The sequence below is a fragment of the Microcebus murinus genome, chromosome 14, assembly GCF_040939455.1.
Source record: "Microcebus murinus isolate Inina chromosome 14, M.murinus_Inina_mat1.0, whole genome shotgun sequence".
Lineage (NCBI taxonomy): Eukaryota > Metazoa > Chordata > Mammalia > Primates > Cheirogaleidae > Microcebus > Microcebus murinus.
Genome location: NC_134117.1, coordinates 31658462 through 31684987, shown reverse-complemented (window position 1 = coordinate 31684987; position 26526 = coordinate 31658462). Strand labels below are relative to the sequence as shown.

General features: G+C 43.7%; 1 protein-coding gene across 5 annotated transcripts in view; it reads right to left on the bottom strand.

The window, feature by feature from the left end:
* The window catches only part of MYOF (myoferlin), a 154578-nt gene that overhangs the window by 34793 nt on the left and 93259 nt on the right, over positions 1-26526 (bottom strand). For all 5 annotated transcript variants that reach the window (XM_076009968.1, XM_076009969.1, XM_076009970.1 and 2 more), the window contains 14 exons: positions 25628-25783; positions 22650-22781; positions 19383-19546; positions 17059-17173; positions 14475-14580; positions 13143-13288; positions 9867-10040; positions 8876-8984; positions 7748-7825; positions 5357-5538; positions 5104-5262; positions 4886-4984; positions 3800-3961; positions 1219-1384 (listed from right to left, as the gene is read on the bottom strand). In XM_076009968.1, coding sequence (XP_075866083.1) covers positions 1219-1384; positions 3800-3961; positions 4886-4984; positions 5104-5262; positions 5357-5538; positions 7748-7825; positions 8876-8984; positions 9867-10040; positions 13143-13288; positions 14475-14580; positions 17059-17173; positions 19383-19546; positions 22650-22781; positions 25628-25783 — 1948 coding nt within the window. The remainder of the gene's footprint in view (positions 1-1218; positions 1385-3799; positions 3962-4885; positions 4985-5103; positions 5263-5356; positions 5539-7747; positions 7826-8875; positions 8985-9866; positions 10041-13142; positions 13289-14474; positions 14581-17058; positions 17174-19382; positions 19547-22649; positions 22782-25627; positions 25784-26526) is intronic.

Sequence of the window (26526 nt, the reverse complement as noted above, 5' to 3'; positions counted from 1 at the left end):
CGTAATCACCCACGTCCTTGTTTGTCTTCCCTGCTGGAGTCTTGCTCCATGGGAGTGGGAACATGGCTGTCTTGGTCTCCTCTGTCTTCCAAACATCTAGAACAGTGCATGGTACTCAGTGCGTGTCCGATACCATTTGTGGAAGGTGGAAGGAAATGGCTTTATCCCCATCCCTGATGTGCGAGTCCTCCCTGCTTTGCCAGGCTGCTTGTTGAGTCTCCTTTTTTAAATTTAATGACACAAGGAACAATGGAGTCTCCTTCCAAATACATATCTTAGGGTGGCACTCTCTGGTGGATCCAGCAGATTGAATACCTGGGCCCTCGGTACTGTTTATCAAACCAGGGATTATCACCCCCCTGGAGCTGCAGGGAAGTTAGAAGGATAATGGAGAACATAACTCAAGGACACCAAATAACTTCTTATTCCTACTGGTTATACTAGCCTAGGGTCTTGCGCCTCCCTCGAAGTACTTTAACTTTCAGTCAATGACTCACTTCTCTCTCAATACAAAGGAAAAGCGATATTCTTTTTTCATCGATCCTTCTGATATTTGGGGGGTGGTGACAGATTGAAAACCTTCTAAGTACTCCTTCTTTTGAGAATTCAGACATTTATAGCTCTCATAAAAGAAATTTGAGCGAAGACTCTTATAGACCCATGTTGGAATAGCAGGTGCTGAGCGTCAGCAAGATAGCACGAACACGATGATGTATATGCATTTGGGTGCCGAAGTGGACTGCAGTGTGGACAGAGGCGTTAGAAGAATCCGGGAGACCAGGATGTAAACGCTCAGTTCTTGTCAACGCAGGTGTGGGTTCCGGGTCTGAGACACCAATCACCTTACAAGGGGTACCACAAAAGCCGACCCCACCCAGTAAAACAACACTCTATAGCCATCTGGAATCCAGACCCAGCTTCGTACGTGGGCGCCGAATCACCAGGCTGCTTGTTGAAGGGTAAAAAGGGCAAGTTCATGAAGCACTTAACATTTCCTCAAAAGGAGTCTAGGAGTCTAGGTCAGGATTCCAGCCTAGCTCTGCCACTTACCAACTATATTACCTTGGGAAAGTTACATAGCCCAGTGGAAATCAAACTGTTTCCTCATTTGCAAAAACCAGACGACAAATACAGGACTTACCTTGAGAAGGTTTGTAAAGATTAAATTAGATACCTGCAAGAAAAGCCCCCAGACTTATTTATAGATTTGCATTTTACCTTTTAGCCGTGGCACAATATCTTCCTTTCCTGCATAAGGGTCGCAGCGAAAGCGGTCCAGTTGGTCGATGGTGCACTGGCCAACCACGGGCTTCCGCCCAAACTGCCTATGATCGATGACCTTGATCACCAGCGGAGGCATGTACAACTCCTCCTTGGGCAGTAGCTGGGGGTCACAGAGGGAGGCATCATTTCTCTTTCTTTACAAGGACAGCTTTGCCAAAAATTCACCCAAGGGTTCATTTTGCCAAGTAGCCCAGGGGACTCACAATAATTAGTTGGGCCATTTATGTGCCAGGCAAGCAGCTTAGAGCTTAAGAGTATGAGCTCTCAGCCTGAATGCCTGGGATCAAATCCTGTCTCTGCCAACATGCACCGCATCACTTTAGGGAATTTTTCTACCCCCTCCCCATGCCCCAGTTAACTCATCAGTAATAGCAGGGTTATTGAATTACTATATGTGAAGTGCATGGAATAGTACCCGGCCCATGGAAGGGCCCTGTGTTAGTTAACATGATATGGAACCAGCATGCTTTACTGCTGATCTGCACTCTGCTTCCCGAGAGGGGATTTGCACTGGCCAGAGAATCCAGGACTTTGGTAATCTAGTAGCCAAGTCCTGAGCAGAATTTTAAAATGGTCAAAAGACAACTGAACCTCCAAGGGAAATATCTGTGGCTGGGCGTCTTTTAACCCTGGGAGTTCAGTGCCAAAATGGCATGCTAATTTTTCTTCAACTCCTCCTGGTTCCTCCATGTGGATTTGGCAGCCTTAGTGACATTGCCTGATTGGGTAATCATGGGCTGACCCAGGGGCTTGCTGAGTATGTGGCTCCGGTGAATTCTGTCTCTGGCCTTGCATAGTTGAATTCTGTCTCTGGCCTTGCATAGGAATAGGAGCTGGGATCGACTGAGTGGCTTCCCTCACCCCTACTGACCAATGTTAGCTTCCAGACCAGAATTGGAAGGTGGGGGAAGGGTGGATAGAGGAGAAGGATGGGTGGAGTGGCCCAGGGGCAGCACTCTGGGATTCTGGCTGGGAGCATGCAGGTGGCCCTCCATCTGTGGCATGATAGGGAGGAGAGCTTGGGCTTTGAAGTTGGAGGGATCTTTGTCCAAACCCTGACCACCCATTTGCTGGCTGTGTTCCCTTGTGTAAATTAGTTAACCTCTTGGCTTCCCTCAAGGTGGGCATAAGGGAGGTGAAAATGCCCACCTTGCAGGGTTGAAGACCAAGTGCACAGAGCATGAATGCATCTAGCACTGAGCTACAGCTGCTGTTGTATTAATAGATGGGACACAGTGACTGCAGATTAGGAGGCGTGGCCTAACATCCACAGTGAGGTTGGACCAGTTGCTTCCCCTCTGCATTTCCTCATCTGTAAAACGAGGTTGAACCACATGATCCCAGAGTCCAAGAGCAGTGTGTGGGCAACATCAAGGGCAGGAAATGACTAGGGTGAGGGATGGGAAGGTTCTAGGCCTTCTAATCCTTGAAGCTAAGGAAATGCCTTTATTTTTACTTCTTTTATATAATAGTAGAGTAAAAAACAAAGATTTTTTTAAAAAATTTGTAAAAGTTGTGAATTTAACTGCTTTAAAAATGGAAAGGCAGCCGGGCGAGGTGGCTCACGCCTGTAATCCTAGCACTCTGGGAGGCTGAAGCGGGCGGATCATTTGAGCTCAGGAGTTTGACACCAGCCTGAGCAAGAGTGAGACCCCCGTCTCTATTAAAAATAGAAATAAATTAATTGGCCAACTAAAAATATACAGAGAAAAAATTAGCCGGGCATGGTGGCGCATGCCTGTAGTCCCAGCTACTTGGGAGGCTGAGGCAGGAGGATGGCTTGAGTCCAGGAGTTTGAGGTTGCTGTGAGCTAGGCTGATGCCACGGCACTCACTCTAGCCTGGGTAACAGAGTGAGACTCAGTCTCCAAAAAAAGAAAAAAAAATGAAAAGGCTGAGTGACCTCTTCTGGCTGCAAGTATTACAGGGTCTATGACAGAGGACTGTGAACTCGACCCATTGCTCCCATATTTCTAATAGCCAGAGGGTGGCCTCGATGGAGCAAAGAAGGGGCCACCCCAGGGGTGCCTGGAGGTGGGGCACAGTCATGAGCTGTCAGGGCCATGGCCCCATCACCCCGCATGGGTTCCCCTGCAGCAGCCCCTCCCCAGCCAGCCAGCCCTTATCCAGAAGGTTCTGGTTCTGCATCCACAGGAAGTGCATCTGGTCCATGCACGACTAGTTCATATTCTGCCCTTGGGAGTTGACCAAAAGCCTCTAACAGTTGAGTAGATAGACAGTTTACTGGAGAAATAAATAAGTATTGCTGACAAATATTTCTGTGTCACTGGAGTCGTTTGGAGCTTTAAGAAACCATCACTACAGTGTGAGAATCTAAGGCAGAAAAGTCACTGACAAGCTGGATATAAGCAGGGTTTTTCTATTTGTCAGATTGTGGAAATAAATTGTGTGTGTGTGTGTGTGTGTGTGTGTGTGGGTGTGTGGGTGTGGGTGTGGGTGGTATATACATTCACATTTCAACACACGGGGACTATGACAGAACGCTGACACTGTACCACTTTCATGAAGAGAACAGAACTTGGAAAGTTGGGCGTCTTCTTCAGGTTTTTGATCACCACCGACTCCACCCTCTCCCCTCCACACTCCACGACAAGACTGGGGGATGTGATAGAGGCCATCTGGTAGTTTTTCATATTTCTTAAGCCCCAAGCTAGAATCTGAGAAAACAATTTAAAGAGAGGAGAAGGAAACCCAGCATATGAAAAACAATATTTAAAAGGAAAAATTCTGTCTCAAAAACTGGCAAAGTCTTTAGGATTAATTTGTGCAGATCTGCCTAGAATATCTTTGAACATTATCCTAGCAAGCCTGTAGGTCACGCAAGGAGAGTGGTTTTGCCCCTTCCCTTCTCCGGCCCGAGCTGCTAAAAAAAAGCAGGGTTGGTAAGAGTGTGGGAATGACGTCCTGGCTGTCACAGCTGGGTGAACGCTGATAAGTTGAATTACCTCTCTCTGTCTTATCTATAAGAAGAGTCTGAGCATCTCCCATAGCGTTATTCCCAGGGTCAAGTGTAAACCTAGCATGGCGTCTGACCCACATGCATTCAGAAAGGGTAGTTGTTTAAAACCCCCTGCCTCAGTCTTTGAGAACTCTTAGCAAGACAGCCAGAGAAGGGAAATCTTGGGGTAACAGCTGCTTGACTGGACAGGGGGAAGCCCCCGGAGCAGGCCAGGCACTGTCCCTCGAGCCACCTGGTTAGTGCCATCTGCAGGCGTTGTATCGAGTGCCGCCATTGCCCACAGCTCCCTCCCAACACCTGCCTCTGCACACACCACTCCCTGCTGGCCTGTCTTCCCCTCCCCGGTTCTACGGCTGACCTGAAAAACTCAGAACTCTGCTGGCTCCCAGCAAACGAGGACTTTAGATTTCCTCGGGAACACTGAGATGAACTCTCCTTGTTGCCCCAATAAGCCTTCTATTTCTATGAATATCTCAAGTGTTCAGACAAAGTCTAAAGGAAGTTGGAGACAGCAAGAAAATATGAGGCACGATTCCATTCCCTATACGAGAGACTCCTGCTCTGTCCTGTTCCCTAGTCACACGTGTCCGATCTGATCAATAAAACGCAGGGAGCAGCTTACCTCGATAGCAGTGAGCTGAACCACGGGTCTGATCCCCTGGGGGACCATGTACAGATTCGGTGCCCTTTGAGAGGGAAGAATGGGGAGGTTGGAGCCATCCTGTGAAATAAACACGGCAATGTCAATGCTGCCTTTAGTTCCAGCAAACGGTGCCTAGAATTAGGAGCAGCCGTTGTAAGCAGCTGTGGGAACGCATGAGTGGGAACACGGCAGTGTACCTTGTGCCTCAGGATCAGCTCTGCGGTGACAAGGACATCCCCACAGGCCCTGTCTCCGTTCCTTACTGGGTACCAGAGGAGTTTGGGCGTGATGTCCATTTCCGAGTGTAGTTTCACCAGAGGAGAGAAAATGCTTCGTCCTAAAAATTCATCTTTGCCCTAGAAAAATAGGAGATCCTTAAATCCCCCCCAAAACATCCCTTCAAATCTCCATCATTCCCCCAAGTCATTTCAGAAATTCTAAATTACCTACCACTTGGTCGTTGTCAAAAAGTTCCACGACAACTTTGGGTGGGTTCTGAAGGACAGCTTGCGGTTCTCCATAGATTTCAATTTCATCAAATATAATTGTTTGGTCCCATGTGGGATTCAGGGTGGAGTGGATGATCTCCGTGGTTTTGCTTCGATGGAGGAAGGAGACGTGAGCGTATGGATCTGAAACAGAAAAAAAGGAATAACAGTGGGGCCATGGCTAAAGTCTAGCTCCCCAGAATCACTCGTTGCAATAGCTTCTTTTCCTCTGGACACAGAGATCGTGGACTCTCCTCATCTACCTGGAGACAGGGTTTCTAGAAGCAGGTGTGCTGAGGCAGCTCTGGCACTGCAGCAGAGAGACCCAAAATGAGGCCCTGATGTGTACTGAGGGCTCGCTCTTTGGAGCGTGTCCCCATCAAGGTTAATTAGGCACACGGTCTTTTTCTGCAAGGGTACTGCACTCGTGGTTGAATGCAGGCTCTGCAGTCACACGCACTTGCGTTCCAACCCCTCTTCACCCCTGCTACATGACTTTGGGGAAAAATGCTCAATCTTCCCTCCTCCACCCAGTGAAAGTAATATCTGCTTCATGGTATTGATAGGATGAAATGATATGAAGAATGTGAACCACTTAGGACAGAGACCATCATATAGGGAGTATTTGATAAATGCTAGTTATTAATATTGTCCCTTTTTTTTTTTTTTTTTTTGAGACAGAGTCTCACTTTGTTGCCCAGGCTAGAGTGAGTGCCGTGGCGTCAGCCTAGCTCACAGCAACCTCAAACTCCTGGGCTCAAGCAATCCTGCTGCCTCAGCTTCCCGAGTAGCTGGGACTACAGGCATGCGCCAGCTAATTTTTTCTATATATATTAGTTGGCCAATTAATTTCTTTCTATTTATAGTAGAGACGGGGTCTCGCTCTTGCTCAGCCTGGTTTCAAACTCCTGACCTTGAGTGATCCACCCACCTCAGCCTCCCAGAGTGCTAGGATTACAGGCGTGAGCCACCACACCTGGCCTAACATTGTTTGTAATGTCGATGATAATCCATTCATTCAGCAAATACTTATTGAGTGTCAGGTCTCCAAAGTACAGTTGTACCAGGAAAGGTTCAGATGCTCATAGAGTTTACAGTCTGAGCATTGTAAAAGCAGAAAACTTTGTTTCACCATATTGAGAATGAACTAAATGCAATTTTATATATTATGAAATAATCAATGTTTTCCTTCATGTTAAATAATTTCATCAAACCTTTTGCAGTTACCTGGGGGCTGACTTATCTAAGCAATAACTTAATGTCTAACCTGAAATTTTTGCATAAGACCAAAGGATGCTTGGTTTTATGGCAGTATAACAGTGTCATATAAATGGAACTCTTTGCCTTTGCCCCGTGATAGATCTTGTATCTCAAACTGCAAAGAATGCGCTTAGAGATTTTGGAACCTTTTAGTCAAGTAATTTGGAAAGGATTCTTTGACTTTCGGTGATGGAGTGCCCCCTGGTGGAGATTATTTGAAAATGTCTTCTAAAACACTTTGGAGATGTGGATTATAGGGGATCGCCTAATTTGTAAGAAAAAGTAAAACCATTCACAAATATTGGTTAACATTAGCACTTGGAACGTGCTTCACAATTGGTGCAAATGTGCCAGAGTGTCAGGAAAATGCCTTAAGGCTGTTTCCATAGGAGGCCCAGGGACGCTCTGCTGGGCGTCAGCAATGCTCCCCAATAGCATGCTCCCTAAGGATGGCTCCTGAACAACCCGCACTTCCCCCAGCAAGGACTCAAGTCCCAGGGCGGAAGTTCCCTGTGCTTCCCCTCCCCTGCCAACAGCCTTTCCCTCAGACCCAGTCCAAAGGCAACAAAAGCAGCCAGGGTGTCAGCCCCAAGGGTGATAATGCCCTGGGTTTCACAGTATTGGGAATTTGAGGAGCAGGCTTCAGAGGAGGCCCAGATGGACTCCAGACTGCCAAGGCCTGGTGCTGTAGGCAAAAGGGTGAACTGGTGTGATCTTTTTGTTACCTTAAGAGAAGTATAAAAATATTAATTATATCTTACCAACGCAAGGGCCCAGGAATAAAAATACAATCAAGTGTATAAATAGAGATCAGAAATCGCTCTTCTTGCTGGTTTTTATTACTTAATTTATTAATCCTTATGAGTATCAAAAGACCACGGATCTTCTATGTGTCTCTAGCACCCAGCAACTGTGCCCAAAGCACTCAGTAATTATTTATCTAAGGACTAAGCATTTTGCTTCAAGCATATCAAACCCATCTCAACATGAAAAGAGTTTTTGTTGTTAGAAATGACAAAAAGCATCCACTTGATGAGAAGCAGAATCAAGACAGACCACTATATAGTAACGTGTGGCATATTTTTAACTTTACCTGAAAAGCTATCTTTGTCTAAAGCCATGAGGTTTCTGGCTTGATAGATATAGCAACGCAGATGGTAGATGTAGACTCCTAAAAATAAAAAACCAGGATGGAGATTACTTACAAGAAATATAACACTACGAACTGCTATATTTCTGGAATATTTGGAGATGATACAATTTTAAGATGTATTATGGATCACCCCAATCCAGTTCCTCACAGTAAAAAGCACATATAATAATGACAATGTGTCCTCCCAAAGTAGTTCTGTTTCCTGTAAAATAAAACCTATTTTTAAAACATGCTATAGTGAGCAAATGCCACTGTGTCAATCAGGAGAGCATTACTCCTGTCGTAAACTACCTGGATGTAAGGTACTGCTTGTCATCACAGATACTTAAAATGCAACTTGGTCTCCAGCAGTTATAGAAATTGGGCTTTCTATACTCCTTCAACACCAGATCTGGGAAAGTTATCTGCTAAAAGTTTCTTTGATATTTCAAAATCTTCATACTCTTTCTCTTTATCATTATATTAACGCAAACACACACACTTTGAGAGACAGTGGAGCACTGTGATTCAGTGCATAGATTGTGGGAGCTTGACTACTTCAGTTCAAATCTTCTCTTTATTGCTTACCAGCTACAAAACCATGGGCAAGTCATGTCATCTTCCTGTAACTTGGTTCCCTCATCTGTAAAATGGGAACAATATCATCTACCTTACAGGGTTGTTATGAGGATCAAACAAGCTACTATGCGTACAGTTTCTGGTACGTGCTAAGACCTACACAAGTATTTGCTACTATTACAGAGAAGGCCTATCTCATTCCAAAATCCCAGAAGGTTATCATTGAAACCAAGCTTGATTTATATTTGAGCCTTTTTTTCCTAATTAAAATAATAGTTTGGGGGGCTTACTAGACAGAATGAGTACATATTAGACAGGCTATGTTAAAATCAGTGATTTGATCATTCTTCATTCCATATATGATACAGTTTTTAAAACTGTATTTAAAAAAAAACCCTCTCTTCTTCAAGTGATGAAAATGAAATTCAGGTTTGCATGAAGAGATTCAAAGAAATTTCTTAAAATATAAGTTATAGAAGCGGAATTCACAAAGTTGTGTTTAAAACTCACTGTCGAAGTCGCAAGAAACAATGGGAGTGTTTGCTCCAAACACAGTGGTGGCGCTGTGCTTATGTTTCTCCCCACTCTTGTCATCTCCATCCTCCGTTGTGTCTGCCCCCTAAAGTAGCAGGCAGAAAAGTCAATGAACACTGCCTAACAACAATCAAGAGCCAAGAATCACAAACAAATGGAATGGTGGCTTCTACAAGATTTAATTGTCCAATCGCACCATTTTTAAAGATGAATGAGGCCCAGTGACTTCCCCAAAGTTGCTTAGCTGGACAGCAGCAGAGAACCAGCCCTCCTACCTCGAACCAGGTTTGCCAAACCCTGCTGCTGAAAGAAAGGGGGAAAAAAGGAAAAATGTAGAGGATAAATAAGTGGACTAGAAGGATGAGTGGAGGAAGAAGAGAAATAGCAGGAGCCGAGGAATACAGTGAGGTCAGAGTGCAGAAATACAAAAATAGGCTGTGTTTGGAAGTGGCTCCTGACCACCATATTGGATTAGATACCCGCCCACTGCCATTTTCTTATTCTTTCCTTCCACCTGCCTGCTTTTTTCCCTCCCTGTCTTCTTTAAAATTGTGCCTCCATATGAATTGTCCTCTAATTTTGTGAGCCATCCCTTGGATTTCCTCCCACTCACATCTGTATATTTAACTTTTTTGGTTTGTTGAACAGTTGAAGCTTCCAAGCATGATCCAAGGAGCCTGTGCCCGGGTTGTTAATAGATGTCACCTGAAACAGGTGTATCTGGAAAATGTTGGGTGCAACAGGTGTGTGTCTGCAGTAGTATTTCTTAGAATTTTTCTAGTGTTAATGGTGTATTTATTCCATAAGAATTGTTGAGCACCTAGGATGTGTAACTTTCCCTCAACCTGCTTGCAGTCTTATAGTAGTGGGGACACGGGGACCTCTATGGAGTCAGCAGTGTTGTGTCCACCACTCAGATAGTTCCTCTATACCAGTATTATTTGCACTTTGGCTACTTGTTACTTACAAGGGCACCTTCAAGTTTAAAGATGGCAGCCGCACCGTGTGTTTCTGAAGGAGCCATTTTTCTCCTCCAGCGTCTGCGGCGAAAGGTATCTGAACTACGCTGTTTCCAGTGAAATTTCCAGCCAATTAAAGAAGCATATTCCCAGCCCTCCCGGTCTTCAAATTCTTCCATGGCCTAAAACAGAAGTAAAAATGTTAATGATAATAGCAATAGTCCTTATATGGATAAAAACAGGTCATTTGGTCAACCAGCAGACAGGTAGTATTAAAATCTACTCTGCACTGTGCTAGAACCAGGCATGTGGCAAAGAAAAAATAGACCAGATAGGCCCCCTTAATGTTTTGAAATTTAAAAAGAAAGAAAGAAAGAAAGAAAGAAAGAAAGAAAGAAAGAAAGAAAGAAAGAAAGAAAGAAAGAAAGAAAGAAAAACAAAAGCAGACGGGATCTCTGCCCTTGCAGAGCCGGAGTGCGGACAGAGGGAGAGCGCCAGGCAACCGCAGCACAGAGATGCCGGCGTGTGGTGGCACACCCTCAGCAAAGGCGTCTTATTCACACTTGGGGGTGGGATGGATTACTGGATTCCTTCTCAGATTGCTTTCTGTTTCCTCACTTCCTTAGCTCATAAGAACGTTGCTATTGTGGTGCAGTTTGGAAAACATTATTGTCTTCATTTTATATATGGAGGAAAAAATGATAGAACCCTGTGGCGCCCGCCTCGCCAGCAAGGAAGACGCGGCAACAGGAGTTCTTCTGACAGTGCTTTAATGGGGTTCCCTTTAGACTTACATGATGCGGAAGACCCAGCCCGGCAGCGTGCAGGCCGCTATATACCCCAGAAGTACAACCCCTAAGCTGCGATAGGCCGCTCAGCTGTCGAGCCACCAAAGCATTAGTCCATATCAGGACCCTTTGTTTGCATTCTCGCGCCACAGGGCAACCGACAATTGTGCGTGCGCTGAACTTGTTAGCTGCTCTAGGCAAAGCCGGAAACAGGCGCCAACTTGTAATGGCGTTGACACCGCGCCCCACAGAACCCCCCCCCTCGGGTTTAAATGTCTTGCTAAGCTAATAGCTTGCCATAACTAATAATTAAATGAATAGATCAGAGTATATTACTTCTGTAATAACTAATAACTTTTCAGCTTAAAAACTATTGATATACAAATGATCTCAGTTTTCTTTTCTTTTCTTTTCTTTTTTTTTTTGAGACAGAGTCTGAATCTGTTGCCCAGGCTAGAATGCCGTGGCGTCAGCCTAGCTCACAGCAACCTCAAACTCCTGGGCTCAAGCGATCCTTCTGCCTCAGCCTCCCGAGTAGCTGGGACTACAGGCATGTGCCACCATGCCTGGTTAATTTTTTCTATATATTTTTAGTTGGCAGATTAATTTCTTTTTATTTTTAGTAGAGACGGGGTTTCGCTCTTGCTCAGGCTGGTTTCGAACTCCTGACCTTGAGTGATCCACCCGCTTGGGCCTCCCAGAGAGCTAGGATTACAGGCGTGAGCCACCACGCCTGGCCTGATCTCAGTTTTCAATGTTATAATATTTCTGTTCACTCAACAAGTATGAGTGCCCAGCTATGTGACAGGGATCGGGTTAAGGGCAGAGGATACAGTGAAGAAAAAGGCAGACAAGGTTTTTGCTATCATGTAGCTGACAGTTTAGTGGCAGAAATTTTATTTAAATATCTTAAAAGTATGACTGACTGGATTTAATAAATGTAAAATAATACTGAATAATATTTAGGATCTTAGAAATAAGAGCGGATAATTATTATCGTTGGGTCAATTTTTTTTTCACTTTGAATAAATGTAAAATGCAGGTTAACCTCAATCTTGGAACCGACCCTCTAGTAATGTTGACAGTGGCAATGAACTGTTTCGCGTAGCCAAGAGTAAGGCAGGTTAGGGACATGATCAAAGTCTCAGAAACACTCATTGGTAGAGCTGGGCTGCTTCTCGAGTCTTCTGACCGATGGCTCAGTGTTCTTCCCACTTCACCTTGGTGCTCTTGTGTGGAAGGAGAGGGTCAGGCCCCTCTAGAAACTTCTCACCCCATTAGGATGGGATAACTCAATAATAAATACTCTTTCATTCATCAGCTCATTCATGCTACTGTTAAATATATTAACTATTAGGAGCACTTTCCTGAGTTAGCAAGGAAGATACAAAAATGATTATCGCTCTATTTTTGCTCCCAAAAGCTGACTAATAAAAATAACTTCATAGCACATAATAGAGTTAGTAATTTTGTGGACTAGAAAGAGTTCCTGGCCAGGCTGGTGGCTCTTGCCTGTAATCCTAGCACTCTGGGAGGCTGAGGCGGGAGGATCGCTCAAGGTCAGGATTTCGAGACCAGCCTGAGCAAGAGCAAGACCCCATCTCTACTAAAAATAGAAAGAAATTAATTGGCCAACTAAAAATATATAGGAAAAAAAATTAGCCGGGCATAGTGGCACATGCTTGTAGTCTCAGCTACTTGGGAAGCTGAGGCAGAAGGATCGCTTGAGCCCAGGAGTTTGAGGTTGCTGTGAGCTAGGCTGACGCCATGGCACTCTAGCCCAGGCAACAGAGTGAGACTCTGTCTCAAAAAAAAAAATAGAAAGAGTTCCCATTTAGAATTAGCCTGGCCTGGGTTCAAACCCCAACTCTGTCACTCACTAGACATAGGGCCTAGAGCAAGTCTTTTTAAGCTCTGTGAGCGTTATCCATAAAATATACATAAAATCTAGACTTTAAAGATTGTAGATGAGGCATATTCAGTACCTGTCATTATAGAAGGACATTTCTACACATGCCACTTACTATTATTCTATTTAATTTATTATTATTCCATTTAATCCCTAATTAGATAGGTATAGATATTATTCCCATTTTGCAAATGAGAAAGGAAGTGAAGTTGGGATTTGAATCCTTACATATCTTGTTCCAAGTCCTGAGCTATTACACTACCATATTATGCTGCTAAAATAATTTCAGTTTCTTTAACAGCTCGGTTTTCAACATTTTGTCTCCAGATCACCTGGAAGGATTGTTGAACTACAGATTGCTGGGTCCTTCCCCAGAGTTTTCAAATCGCTAGGTTTGGGATGAGAGATTTCTAACGAATTCCCAGGTGAAGCATTGCTGTTGGGGTGGGCAACTTTGAGAACCCTTGAGTGCAGCATTAAGCCCTGGATTTGCAAATGGCTTCTGCAGAAAGTTCTAGTTAACTGGAGCTCTGTGTGGTCTGGAAGGCAGAGCTCCCCAGTCCAGCTCCCTTCCCCTCTTCTCCTACCTTTGCAGTACTCGAAGCCGTCTGTGTTAAATCCTTCTTGCGTTTCCGGACCAGCCTTCGCCGCCTATGAGTGTGATACATTTTCTCTGCTGCAACCCAGGACTTGGGCTTATTATCAGGAGGAATGGTAATTCCATACTCCCAGCCTGGAACAGAGTTTGTGAACGGTTACCCGAAAGAGATGCATTTGCCAGATCGCCAAATAAACCTCCAAGAAATCGTCACTCTCACTGCCCCCAGCTGTCCTCTGCTGTCATGACTGCATGCAGGGCTCCTTTCAGTTTGCTGAGATTCTGCCAAACTGAATACAGCCTCATTCCCTGGCTCCCTCCTCAAAAAACTCCCTTTGTGCTGTGGAGTTGTCCTTCATTTTTTATGCCTCTAGTCATTCTAGGTAATTCAGCGCATCTAAGAATAAAACAGTTCAAGAGGCAGAAGGAGACAGTGGGAAGGCTGTTGGCCATGTAGTCACACAATCTGGGTTCAAATCCTAACACTACCAGGTGCTGACTGTCTATGAAATAAGTTTCCCGCAAATTGGTAACCTAGCTAAGGCCTAATTTCCCCATTATAAAGGCAAAATACATCTTTTTATAGGGTTACAGTATTTTAACACAAAATAATGTATGCAAAGCATGAGGGCGATACTTAGCACATAGTTATTGCTCAACTGATGCTAACAATTATTCTACGACCTGCTGTGTGCATCAAGATCAGCAAGGAACTTGATTTGAAATCTTCAATATCAATGTTAGTTCTTTCTATGCACTGTTCCTTCTTATAAGGAAAAAAAATCAAATTTTCTTGATTCAAATCTTGACTTTAGATTACTATTCATGAAAAAGATCTACACCACTACCAGAAGCTATGTTGATAATCAGCATAGGGGGACTTTTAAGGTATTTTACAGTTCTCCTTTCTGAGCTTGGGGGCCCCTGAGTGGGATGTTCCCAGGGAGATTATGGGGTATGGTTAGAATAGAGAAAACCCAAACTCCAGCTGCCTCCTGAATGCCCATCCTGGATCCCCAAGTATCTCAAAGCCCAGCCAGTTGGCCCCCATCACTGGATATTTTTCTTTTTTTTAAGCAACAAGTCCACTCAGACAAGCATACTTTTCACTCTTAACATCCCCCCAACCCAGCACCTGTCCAAGCACTTGCTCGTCCCTCCGATTCTACATTTGAATAGTCACAGAAAGCACCCCATGGCCTGAGCGCCACAGACTAGCACAGGTAAAACCCCTCCCTCCCTCCCAAAGAACCTTTATTATTCTGGTTAACCAAGGCCCTGCTGCCCAGCCCCTGGTCAGGTAATAGATGTGAAGTGTCACCTTTCTCATCCACTGCTCGATTGATGTCGTACGCCCACGCGTCATCTTCCCATTCCCAACCTGGAGGACAAGTCAGCTCGCTGGGTGATGCTGCTTTATCACCGTTCTTTAAAAACAAAAAACAAAAGAACAAAAACAAAGAAGAGACATAAGCCGCAATGTCAGCAAGATGAAAAGAGTGAGATACGTACAGTTCCTCTCACTTAACTACAGTATCCACATGTTTACTTAGCTACCACCTTACAGATCCATTTTACTCAAGAACAATCTCTAACCTTTATTTATTTATTTAAGTTTTTTTTTGAGGCAGAGTCTCACTTTGTTGCCCAGGCTAGAGTGAGTGCCGTGGCGTCAGCCTGGCTCACAGCAACCTCAAACTCCTGGGCTCAAGCAATCCTCCTGCCTCAGCCTCCCGAGTAGCTGGGACTACAGGCATGCACCACCATGCCCGGCTAATTATATATATATATTAGTTGGCCAATTAATTTCTTTCTATTTATAGTAGAGATGGAGTCTCACTCTTGCTCAGGCTGGTTTCGAACTCCTGACCTCGAGCAATCCACCCGCCTGGGCCTCCCAGAGAGCTAGGATTATAGGCGTGAGCCACCTCACCTGGCCTTCTACCCTTTATTTATGCACAATTGCTGCATAAAAATTGTTTAAACTCCCTTCTGTTTTTCTATTAGGGAATAGCATTAGGTTGCACCATGTAAAATTGCTGTCTTTGTAAGTCAAAGTGGCAGGATCTCAGTAGTTTCATGTGGTTCAACTCGATATTATAAAATGCTGCAATGACCTTTATGAGGGATTATCTAGAAAAGAACCCATTAGAGAATGGATAAAACATTAAAGACGTGTTTTCGAGTACAGGGAAATGCTACTGGAGGCTCATGATGTTAGTCACACAAGATTCAGCAAAGATTATGAAATATTGGCCCGGCGTGGTGGCTCACGCCTGTAATCCTAGCACTCTGGGAGGCCCCGGCGGGCGGATTGCTTGAGGTCAGGAGTTCAAAACCAGCCTGAGCAAGAGTGAGACCCTGTCTCTACTATAAATAGAAAAAAATTAATTGGCCAACTAATATATATATATATATAATTAGCCGGGCATGGTGGCGCATGCCTGTAGTCCCAGCTACTCAGGAGGCTGAGGCAGCAGGATTGCTTGAGCCCAGGAGTTTGAGGTTGCTGTGAGCTAGGCTGACGCCACGGCACTCACTCTAGCCTGGGCAACAAAGTGAGACTCTGTCTCTTTTTCAAAAAAAAGATTATGAAATATTGACTTAAGTTTGCATAAAATTGATAGAGTTGAGAAAAGAAAATTCATAAGTAAAGGAATTAAAGGTAGCCCATAAACATGTGGAAAAACACTCAGCTGCACTTTAAATTAAGAGAGTGAAAATTGAAATAGCAATGGGATACCACTTATCCATGTATTGGCAAAGATGATACAGTGGGATGGTGAGTGTTTAGGCAAACAGCCTTCTCTTATGCCGTTGCTAGAAATACAAATTTTCAAACCTCTTTGAAAAGCAAATTGGTAGTATTTATCAAAACGTTATATATATTTAAAACTCAGCCAAGCAAATCCAAGGATCTTTCCTACAGATAAACTTTTATAAGCAAATAAAAATGTATATATGTTGCATTGTTTATAAAAATCAAAGACAAGCAAAAAAAGCTCCTAAATGTCCATGAAGAGGGGATTAATTAAATAAGTAAAGTAGGTGCATATAATAAAACATTCTCCAGTTCTCCAGGTTTTTGGAGAGACAAGGTCTCACTCTGTTGCCCAGACTGGAGTGCAGTGGTCTGCTCCTACATCAATTGTAACTTCAAATTCCTGGGCTCAAGCAATTCTCCTGTTTCAGCCTCCCGAGTAGCTAGGACTATACGAGTGCACTATCATGCCTGGCCAGTTTTTAAGTTTTTTGCAGAGACAGGCTCTCACTATGTTGCCCAGGCTGATCTCAAACTCTTGGCCCCAAGCAATCCTCTGGCCTCAGCTTCCTAAAGTGCTGGGAACACAGGTGTGAGCCATGGTGCCTGGCTCCAGGCACTTTTAAAAAACACTCATAGATCTATATCCACTGATATCAAAATATGTCCACAATATGTTATTATGTGAAAAACACAAGCTGTAGAACTCTATGTACAACACAATTCTATTTAGGCAGGGAAAAAAGAAGTTATATACCTGCTATCAATGGCTATCTTTGGGTAGTAGAATACAGATCAGGGGAAGAATTATTTTTCATTTCCTTTCACACTGTTTGGATTTTTAGAAGACAGGAACATCTCATTTGTTAAGATTTTTAAAACTAGTTAAATAATAAATACAGATTTACCCTAAAAAATTCACATGACCCAGACTCTACCATGTACCAACATCTGGTGAAAGGGGCCTTATTTCTATTCCATAGAAAGCAACTGTCTTGGTATTTGTGTGGCTTCAGTTATGAGAGGAAGACTGTTCGGAACAGAAGACGGAGCAGAGAGAGGGTGAAGCCCAGCCTGGTGGGTTCCCAGCAGACCATGAATCAGGGGCTCGGGGGAGGGTTTCTCTCCTGCGCAGGCTGCTCACCGCATCGGTGTAGGTGTCCTCTGCAGGCTTCCACTCGCCCCCGGGGTAGCGGCTCTCGTTCTGGTACACTTCATCAGTGAACTCCGTGTGACCCGCGTCCGCCTCGGTCAGCAAGCTGCAGAAACAGCCCCGCAGCCCCGCTCACTGCCAATGGCCGGGCAGCAGCCGCGCCCTGGGAGTGGCACCAGCCCCTCCTCGCCCTACCGCTCTTGCTACCACACTCCAAACTCCCCTTTGTACTAATCGCTTCAGACAGTCCTTTGAAGCAAGGGCCTGCTGGAACCATGAGACCTAAATTATAGAGGACCCCTTGAATTAGCGAGGTTGCTCCTTCTCGGTAATTAGGGTGGGGACTGGGAAAACAGTGTTGTGGGCAGCTTCTTCTAGGGACCGTGTCTCTGTTTCAGTGCAGGGCTGTTCAGCTTTCTCGCAGCTTGGCTTACAGATCAGAAGAACAGGGAGTCGTCCCCCACATGGCCCCTGTTTTTGCAAATGGAGTGGAGACAGTCTCGTGAAGCCAAGTGTGGAAACGTTTACTCAAGGCTTGCTAGGCCTACGTAATGCAGATGGAAGGGAGGAGTTTACATTTTCTGGGTAGTTCTTAGCCAGACAGCCAAACCAGGTCATTTAAGACTCCAGACTCCATTTGGGCACTTGAGAAATCCATACTAACTCTGTGCCATGACAATTTTCCTCTCGGATTTGGAACTATTTTGACAGCTCATAGAGGAAAGCACCGAGGTTCCAACTTAGACTCAAGTCTTCTGCCAGGCACCCACTCAAATGAGGGTTCTTTTCCCTTTACTGTCTCTGCATCTTTCCCCGCCGTCCCCTCCCCTAGAATCAAGCACTGGAAAGGAATCAAAACACAAAGAGTCCCAACCACTTGTCTAACTCGGGTCCGTCCATCACTTCTCTGGGCCCCAGAAAAGGAGAAGAAGGGCCCTGGCTGCTGCCTCCAGCCTCCCATCCAGCCAGGGCACGCTCAGCCTTCTGCTTTCTCCATCACGATTCCCCCTACTCCTCCCCCATCCTCACTAACCTTCCTTCTCTCTGTCCAATGCAAATCTCATTTTTCTTCTCCCCACCCATCTACCCCAAGTCCATTCAAAGCTTCCCGAGTTGAGAGCAATCGTGTGCAGGCCTTGGACCTTCACAGGCCTGTGTCTCACTCCCACCACCCTCCAACCCCCGATGCCTTTGTGGGCACAGGAAACAAACAACAGAGAGCCCAAAATCTGGTCGGAGGCATTAAGATCCCACTTCACAAGCTTGTTTTCCCCAAACTCAAATGTGCGGTCATGAGGCAGCAAGAAGACGGAGCGCTAGCTCTAATGCTGTTGGCGACATCTAGAAGCCAGGCTTTAGTGTGCCCTGGACTGCAGGAGAAGCACGCTTTCCCTCTACTGTTTAGTTTCTCTTTCTTTTTAATAACAGCTTCTGAGATATAATTCACATACTATGCAATTCACTCATTTAAAGTGTACCTTCTAGTGCTTCTTGCAAGGCATTTCAGTACAATAGTCGAATGCTGGTTTGGGTGCCCGGCTAGACTCAGATTCTACCCCAGCTTTACTGCTTACAGGCTGTGACCCTTTGGACAAGTTACTTAACCTCTCAGATCTCAGCTTCCTTGTTGGCACAGTGGAGATGCTACTACTTCTTGGCGGGAGATCATTCTCTGTGAGTCTCTTGCATTTCTGCACATCTTGCCAGCTAAGGCACTGACTACCTATGTTACGGACTATCTTTGCAAGAAATTTACATGGCGGACAGTTTTGGAAGACCGAGATGGTCTCGCTCTGGAGCGAAGGGCCAGCCTGCTTACTGCCCACTGTAAAACATTTGGGTTCCCTCAGCTCAGGGCTCCTCTCTTGCAACTCAACCCACTGCCCGTTTAAGTGTCATCTGGCCCTCTACATGTCACCCTGTGGGAACTGGGGCATGGGGAACTAGAGAAAACGTTGATACTCTGGTATTGCTACTGCTGTGGGCAATATAGCCCTTTTTATCTGACCCAGTAGTAAAGTGTCTCCCGCCGGCATCCATGAAACCGTGGCAGGAGACCTTGTTAGTTTCAAGTTGGTTTCAATCTCAGACCCGTCATAATGTGTGCTACTACCTCCCTTGTAGGGCTATAGTCAGGATTAAATAAGATGATGCCAGTGTCCAATGGACATCGATGGCATCTTTCAGCTGTCTATAAATTTCCATAGACTTACTCCTTAGTTATATAAATATTGTCAAGAATGATGATGGAAACAATCCATTAGGAAAAGTCTTCATGGCATCCTTTTTTTTTTCTCAGAAAACAGAACACTTACCTTCTTTGAGGATCCACTATCCAATCTCCTTCCCATTCCCAGCCTTTTGGAGGCAAAAAGAATTCCCTCTTGAGCTTTATTTTTCCCGTCACATCAGAAAATTTATGACGTCCCACTAATCCAGAGGTGCCCCATTTTCCAAACATGAAAGCTTGATTTTCATACTATTAAAAAAAGAAATGAAATTGGAGAAATATCATCAGAGAGCAAGAAATAAAGCCAGCCCATAAATGTTCAAGTTCATCAAGGACTTAGCCTAGACAGCCATAGAAAGCAAAAAAGCTTTATCCTTAGAAGGTGCAGACCTACCTAGGGTTGTTATTGATTTTGAAACTTTAAATAAATCATTCATCTTTCTGAGGCTTGGTGTTCTCATCTGAAAACCGGGGATAACACTAACTCTCTTATATAGTTGTTCTGTGTTCTGTAGTTCAAACGTGCAAATGATTATAAAAGTGCTTTGTAAACAATGATATACCATGCTAGTTTTTCTATTATTATTATGAATGGTTCAAAATAGTTCTTTGAACCTTATCATTTAAATACCTATAAAAGTCCTCAACTTAAAAATGTGTAGATTTATAGAGTTTATTTGTAAGTCTACTGCTTAGAACTTGGAACATGTTTACCCACTGAAACAATATATAACTCATGGTATACTTCCCAGGTAGCCTACAAAAAACTCATCTGAAACATGAAGGTCCTTTAGCCCCTTATTGCACCTAAAAGTTATGAGCCTTAATCCCTTCTGGAGCATGGCATGTGGACAAAGACCTTTCTGGGAAGCAGGTTTAGTAACAGGAGCAGACTCTGGTTCCCAGGGCATTCCTTTCCAAGTTAGAATTTATTAATCTACAATGGTCTGCTCTTCACTCTCTCAACCATAGAAAGGGGTGAGATTTGCCTGTGTCATGAGTGTGACATTTGGGGCTCAAACTGGAATTTCCATTTTTCTGATGAACCCCCTGAGAAGAAGATTTGCACGAGCCCTAGCAAAGTTTTTGGCTGAAATATGAAGAAGGGGGCTAGGGTAGGGGCCTGATGAGGAAACTGGGGTCAAGAGGACACAGTAGTGCTTGTCTCAGAGGCTGGCTCTGAGCCTGCAGGGAAGATGAGCTTCAGGCAGAAGCTAAAGGAGCTGTTATCACAAAGGACAGTGAGACTTGGGGACATATGACAAGGACACAGAATGGAGGAGCAAAGTATTCCTGCTGCTTCTGCTTGGAAACCAGCATGGCTCTAGAATTGATGAAATCCAGGCAAGGACCTTGGCATGGATAAGAAGGCAACAGCAGTGGAGATGGAGCCTCCAGTGTCTTTGAGGGCTGTGGCCTGTAGCCAGCAGCAGGGAGGCAGGACAGTACAAAACAAGCATTCATGAGCAAGCACCTCACAGACCCCCAGAAATTGTGGGGGGAAATTTTGCAGAGAACTAAATTCGGTTATTAACACATGAAAGTAAGAACCAGTAAAATTCCCATCATTGTGATTAACATGCCCCTCCTGGTATTCAGGGGCAAGTCACACAATACAACTGGAATGGGTGGGTCATCTCTCTACATAAGTTGCAGCTTGAGCTCCACTCTATACAGAGAATGATCTGGAAATGGGAAACAGCAGAAGGGAGCCGTGGGCTGGTCAATTGTTGCTCAGGGTTAGCTTCTCCTGTCTTGGCCACAGCCACAGAGCTGGGGGGTAGGTGGATGCCAAGAAATCCTACAGGAAGGCAGAAACAAGCCTCTCCTTATGGATATACCCTGGTGTCCCCACCCCACACTGCCCAGCCGGTTGGACATCAACATCCTCCACTCAGGGCCTCCCCAGCGGCCTCCAGCTCTCCCTCTAATTATCTCCATTAGCACCTCCAAGCCTGAGTTGTAAGGATTTGTTTGTGCATGTCTCCCATGCTTTTCATTGTTTCTTAAAGTGGTCCACTGATGCCCCACGTCTATCTCTGGTGCTAATCCCTAACCTAACCTAAGCTGTAGAGTCAGAGTCCCCAGGGTGGCTCAGGGTGTCTGCACATTTAACAAGAAACCCAGTTTTACAATCACTGCAGGAGATTTTGAGATCCTTGAGGATGAGGCTTGGCTTCTTCATCATCCCCAGCACCTGGCTCAGTGCCTGGCATAAAGACCCCACTCCCTAAAAGCTTGGATGGACAGATGTTTGCATGGAGGGGTGCAGGGATGGTTGGGTGGATAAATTCTGGCATCATTTATTTGTTCATTCAGTACCTATCTATAGGGACCTGTTAGATGCCAGGCACCACTGAATGGATAAAAAGTAAAAAATAAAAGATGGCCATGGGCTTTTTGCTCAGCAAGCACATCAGAGCCACAGCCCTGAACCAGTTGCTAGGTACAGTAGTGGGTAGCAGGAACAGGTTTATAGGTTAGCTAGATGGGAGATAGTTCTTCCTCATGGATTTTGAGGATGGAGGCTGCCTGTAGAGTGGGGTTCATCGGAAATTGTCAGAAGAAACCTACCAAACACATCTAGTAAATTTAAATCAATGAGCACTTTGAGTTAAAAATAGTATAATAAATCAAAATAACTCTACTATTAGCTACAAAAGTTTGTGAAAATTATTTTCATTAGTTTAATTGTAATGAGATTTTCAATTAACTAAGTGGATTTTAAACCCGGTGAAAGTTTTTACAAATTATCTTTGTTGTTTCTGAAGTATTCAGGCAGCATTTTCTTTGTCCTTGGGCAAACCCATCTGAGGCTTCCCCTAAGTGTAGGATGGGTCTCCTCAGTTTAAAGACCTTCCACCCCAAGCAAGCTTATCAAGATCTGAACATCTTAAATGTCCCCTTTCTTGGGTTGCTGCATAAGTGCGAGTGTGAGTGTGTGTGAGTGTCTGTGCGTCTGGGTGTGAGTATGTGTGAGTGTGTGTGTCTGAGTGTGTGTGTGTGTGTGTGTACTCTACTCAGTGCCCCACCATCAAGCACCAGTGTGACTGTTATTGAATTCTAGCTCTGAAAGCTAGAAGGGCACCCATTTTCAGTATTGCTGGTGAGACTGGGGTGGAGGTCACCTTTTGGAAGTATCACACGAAGGGATTAATCACCCTGGTGTATTCCAATGTTGCCAATAAAACCTCAAGAGGATCTTCTCCTATGCCCTTAGGTTAAGGTCCCGTGGATGGGGTTTTAGGTGGAGGTAAGGATGGCTGTATGTGCATGTTTTCCCTAAGGGTGTAAAGTAAAAGTACCCCTTCTCCCACCAAAGAAGAGAAGATCCTGATCTCATTAAATGTACCATTTCAGCAAAGACGGTGAAAGTTCCTTCTGCAAAGCTATTAAACTTCTTCTCAACAGCACTCAAGCCCAGCCAGATGTTCACTCGCAATTCCACAGGCACCTTTGGGCCGCTGTTTTTTTCCTGCGGATACTGTGAGGTGAACAATAAATAACATGTTAGGTTATATTGGGCGCAGCATGGACTGTGACATTAAGTTAAAGCCAAAAGCAAGAATGAATCATTGCTGACACCAGTCTAATTTTATGTTTGCTTTAGTTAAAATATGCCCAAATGACCCTACAGCAACAATTAAAATAACTAAAGCAGCGAATCAGAGTGTGATCCATGGATTCTTGCCTGAAACATTTTCGGGAGGTCCACATGGTCAAAATGATTTTCCTACTACACTAACATGGTATTTATCTTCCTCACTGTATTGGCATTTGCACTGATGGTGCAAAAGCAATAGTGGCTAACACTCCTGGCACTGTAGCAGGAATCAAGGCAGTGACCCCAAACTGTACCCAGTAGTAACAGTAGAAGTAATAGTAACTATGCAATCTCAGTAAAGGAAACGAAACGCCAGTTTTACTGAAGAATTCTCTTGATCAGGCAGTGAAAATTATTATTCTTATTAAGTCTTGACCCTTGAATACATGTGTTTTTAATATTTTGCGTAATGAAATGGGAAGTACACACAAACCACTCCTGCTGCAAATTAGCATATGATGGTTGTCTTGAGCAAAAAAGCTCTTGTGCAATTTTTTGAGCTGTAAATTGAACTAGAGTTTTTAAAAATGAAACATCATTTTTACTTAAAACAATGATTGACAAATACGGTTGTTCAGATTTGAGTTTGGGGCATTTTTTTATTTAATATAGAGTGAGCCTCTCATTTCAAGGAAAATAGCTGTCTTTATTTGCTGCCAATGACAAAATTCAAGCTTTCGAGTAAAAAATAGAGTTTTGGAAAACTTGTATCTGTTGCAGTGAGTTTGGTAGCTTCCCAGTACATAAAGTCTTTTCTGATAAATGATATTAACAAATGTGATAAAAATGTGATTTTTTTGCAATATTGTATGATGAAATGCATCATTAGAAGCTCTGAATAACTCAGTGAACCAATGTTTTCCAAATGATCATACTTGAAGTTACAAAATCATGCGTGGATAAGAGTCATTCAAAGTTCAAGAAAGTCCATTAGATTTTAATGTAACTGAGTATGAAAAACTTATTGATACAGTTTCGGATTTCACATGACAATCAACCTTTTAAAAGCTACTACTTTACAAATTTTAAGGTTTCAAAAAAGAAAAAGAAAAAAATTAAAAAAAAATAAAATAAAAAAATAAAAGCTACTACTTGAGTTTGGTGTTATGTCAAAAGTGAATATCCACAATCATCGAAAAAGGTTATTATAATACTCTTCCCTTTTCTGACTATATATCTCTGTGAGGCTGGATTCTCTTTGTGTAATTCAACCAAATAATTTATTCTATCAACTTAAATGCACAAGCAGATATGAGAAGTCAGTTGTAGTTCCTGCTAAGCAAGACATTAAAGAAGTTTGCAAAATTGTAAAATATGATCACTCTGCTTTCTGATTTTTTATAAAAATATAGTTATATTTTATAAAAATGTATAATTATGTTAACATTTTAAATTAAATATATAATTCATATGTAATTTATGTTAATAATGGGTTTATTATCATTACTGTTAAATGAACAAATAAATGTTTTTAAAATTTCTCAGTTTCAATTTCTATTACAGTAAATATTGATATAACCTACATATATCAAAGCTCTCTGGGGTCTTCATCCATTTTTTTAAAGTATAAAGAGGTCCCAAGAACAAAAAATTCACAGAATTAATGCTTCCTAAACTCTATAATAATGAGTATTAACAAAATCAATAAATATATAAAACATTCTCTTAAAAGCATTTTGCTGTTTATCCACTGAGTTCTAAAACCTAACACAGAGACAATGCCTTTGTCTCCCCTCCCACCCCCTGTGAAGTTTTATTTATTAATCAGTTTGCTTCCACCCACTGCTGAGGTCAATTATAATTGTGGTTCTATCTTAAGTAAAATTTATTCTACCAAGAGACACTTGAAAGAAGATAATCACTCTGATTCTATTTACACCCTCCTGATTAAAGAGCAATGAGCAAATTTATTAAAAGTTAGCAGATATCTCCTTGTTTTAAGAGAACACTCTCCCCTGACTCTACTTTTTCTCTTCTTGATTTTTATTTCTCTCTCCTAAATCCAGTGAACACCAGTTGGGGTTGGTCAGAGAGAGGATGTCAGAACATATAGATGGGAACTATTCTGATTTCTTTGTTTCCAGGACCCAGGCCCTCCTTTGGTTCCGCATGTGCACAAACGGAGCAGTTACTAATACAGGGTTCTAAGATCGGCTTATGGGTTCTATGAAACTCTCAAATTCTATGCAAAATATTGGATGCACAAGCAATGTGCGTTCTCTCCAAGGAGAGGACCAATAGCTTTCATCAGGCACTTAACGTAGTCCACGACTCTAAAAATGTTCAGATTCTTTGCCTAAAGTGGGAATTATCAAAATGTTTCAATCTGAGGACCCATGTGGTCAGAGCAATAGATTCCATGGACTATGTAAACTACTTTCTCTTTTTACCCCCAACACTCACTAGAATGAAGGGAAGAAAGGCATTGCTTTGCATGAGACATTAGAAGTACGTGGAAAATTCATGCCAGAAAGCAAAGCATTCAAAACGTCATGATAACATTCATGTCACAAAAACCTCTAAGGAGGTGTTCTTGATTGAAAGCCAGTCAACCTCAACTCACTCTCTGAGAATTACCGCCCAAGAGGAAGGGACCAGAATGGGCTAGAAGTGATCACAACCACCCCTGCCATTCAACGATCAGCCAATTACCTAACGCAGCCCCTTCTCAGGCACACGGGGATTGCGTGTGAGTATGTTTCACATCACACAGTGAAGACGCGCACCTTCAGGAAGATGGTCTGGGTTTTCCCACAGTATTTCCCAGATGCACTCTCGCCGCTGGTGGAGTACAGAACCTGGTGTGCAGGAATGCGTGCGTAGGCCAGCCTTTTCTCTCCCCGGATCATCCAGATGATGATGTCAGGCATACTGTTCTGCGGCTGGTCACAAGGGTTGGTGGAAAAGGAGGCAAAGTTACCTGGTTAGCCTGGAGGACTGAGGACCCCACAGACTGGACCCTCAGGGCTCCATTTGGCACAGAAATGCCATGGTTAGAGCTCTGTCCTAAATTCCTGAGACTCATATCGTCTAGGTTTATAAAGGAGATCTGAGTTCACCATAGAAATCTGTGGAAGCACCAAAGCATCCAAAGTAGAAAACAAAAATTACCTGTAACCCTGTGCTTTTTCCAAATGTATTTCTCCCACAGATGCATTACTACCTACCGTCCTGATCTCTGAAGGACAGTGGCAGCCAACATTTACCCAGCACCTCCTGCGTGCCCTGCACTGTGCTAAGCCCTTCCCATTCATCGTCTTTGAATCCTCACACAGCAGTGCTACGATCCAAAGTGAGCACTGTGTTTATCTCCATTTTACAGATGGGGAAACTCAGGTTCAGAGAGGTTGAACAACTTGCCCGAAGTTACACATGGCAGATCCAGGATTCAAACCCAGGTCTTCCTGCTGTCACCCAAAGCTGACATTTTAATCCTCTGTACTAGATAGATCTGCTGCGACATCATTCAAAATATCCTCTGATAGTACTGTGAAAATGACGACTTATCCACTTTTGAAGACATTTCCAGGATCACCAACTCAAAATTCTTCTCCTGCCCTGATCTGAATGGCATTCATCCCCATTACCCATTAGCATTCCCAGTCCAGTGACTCCTTGATTTGTA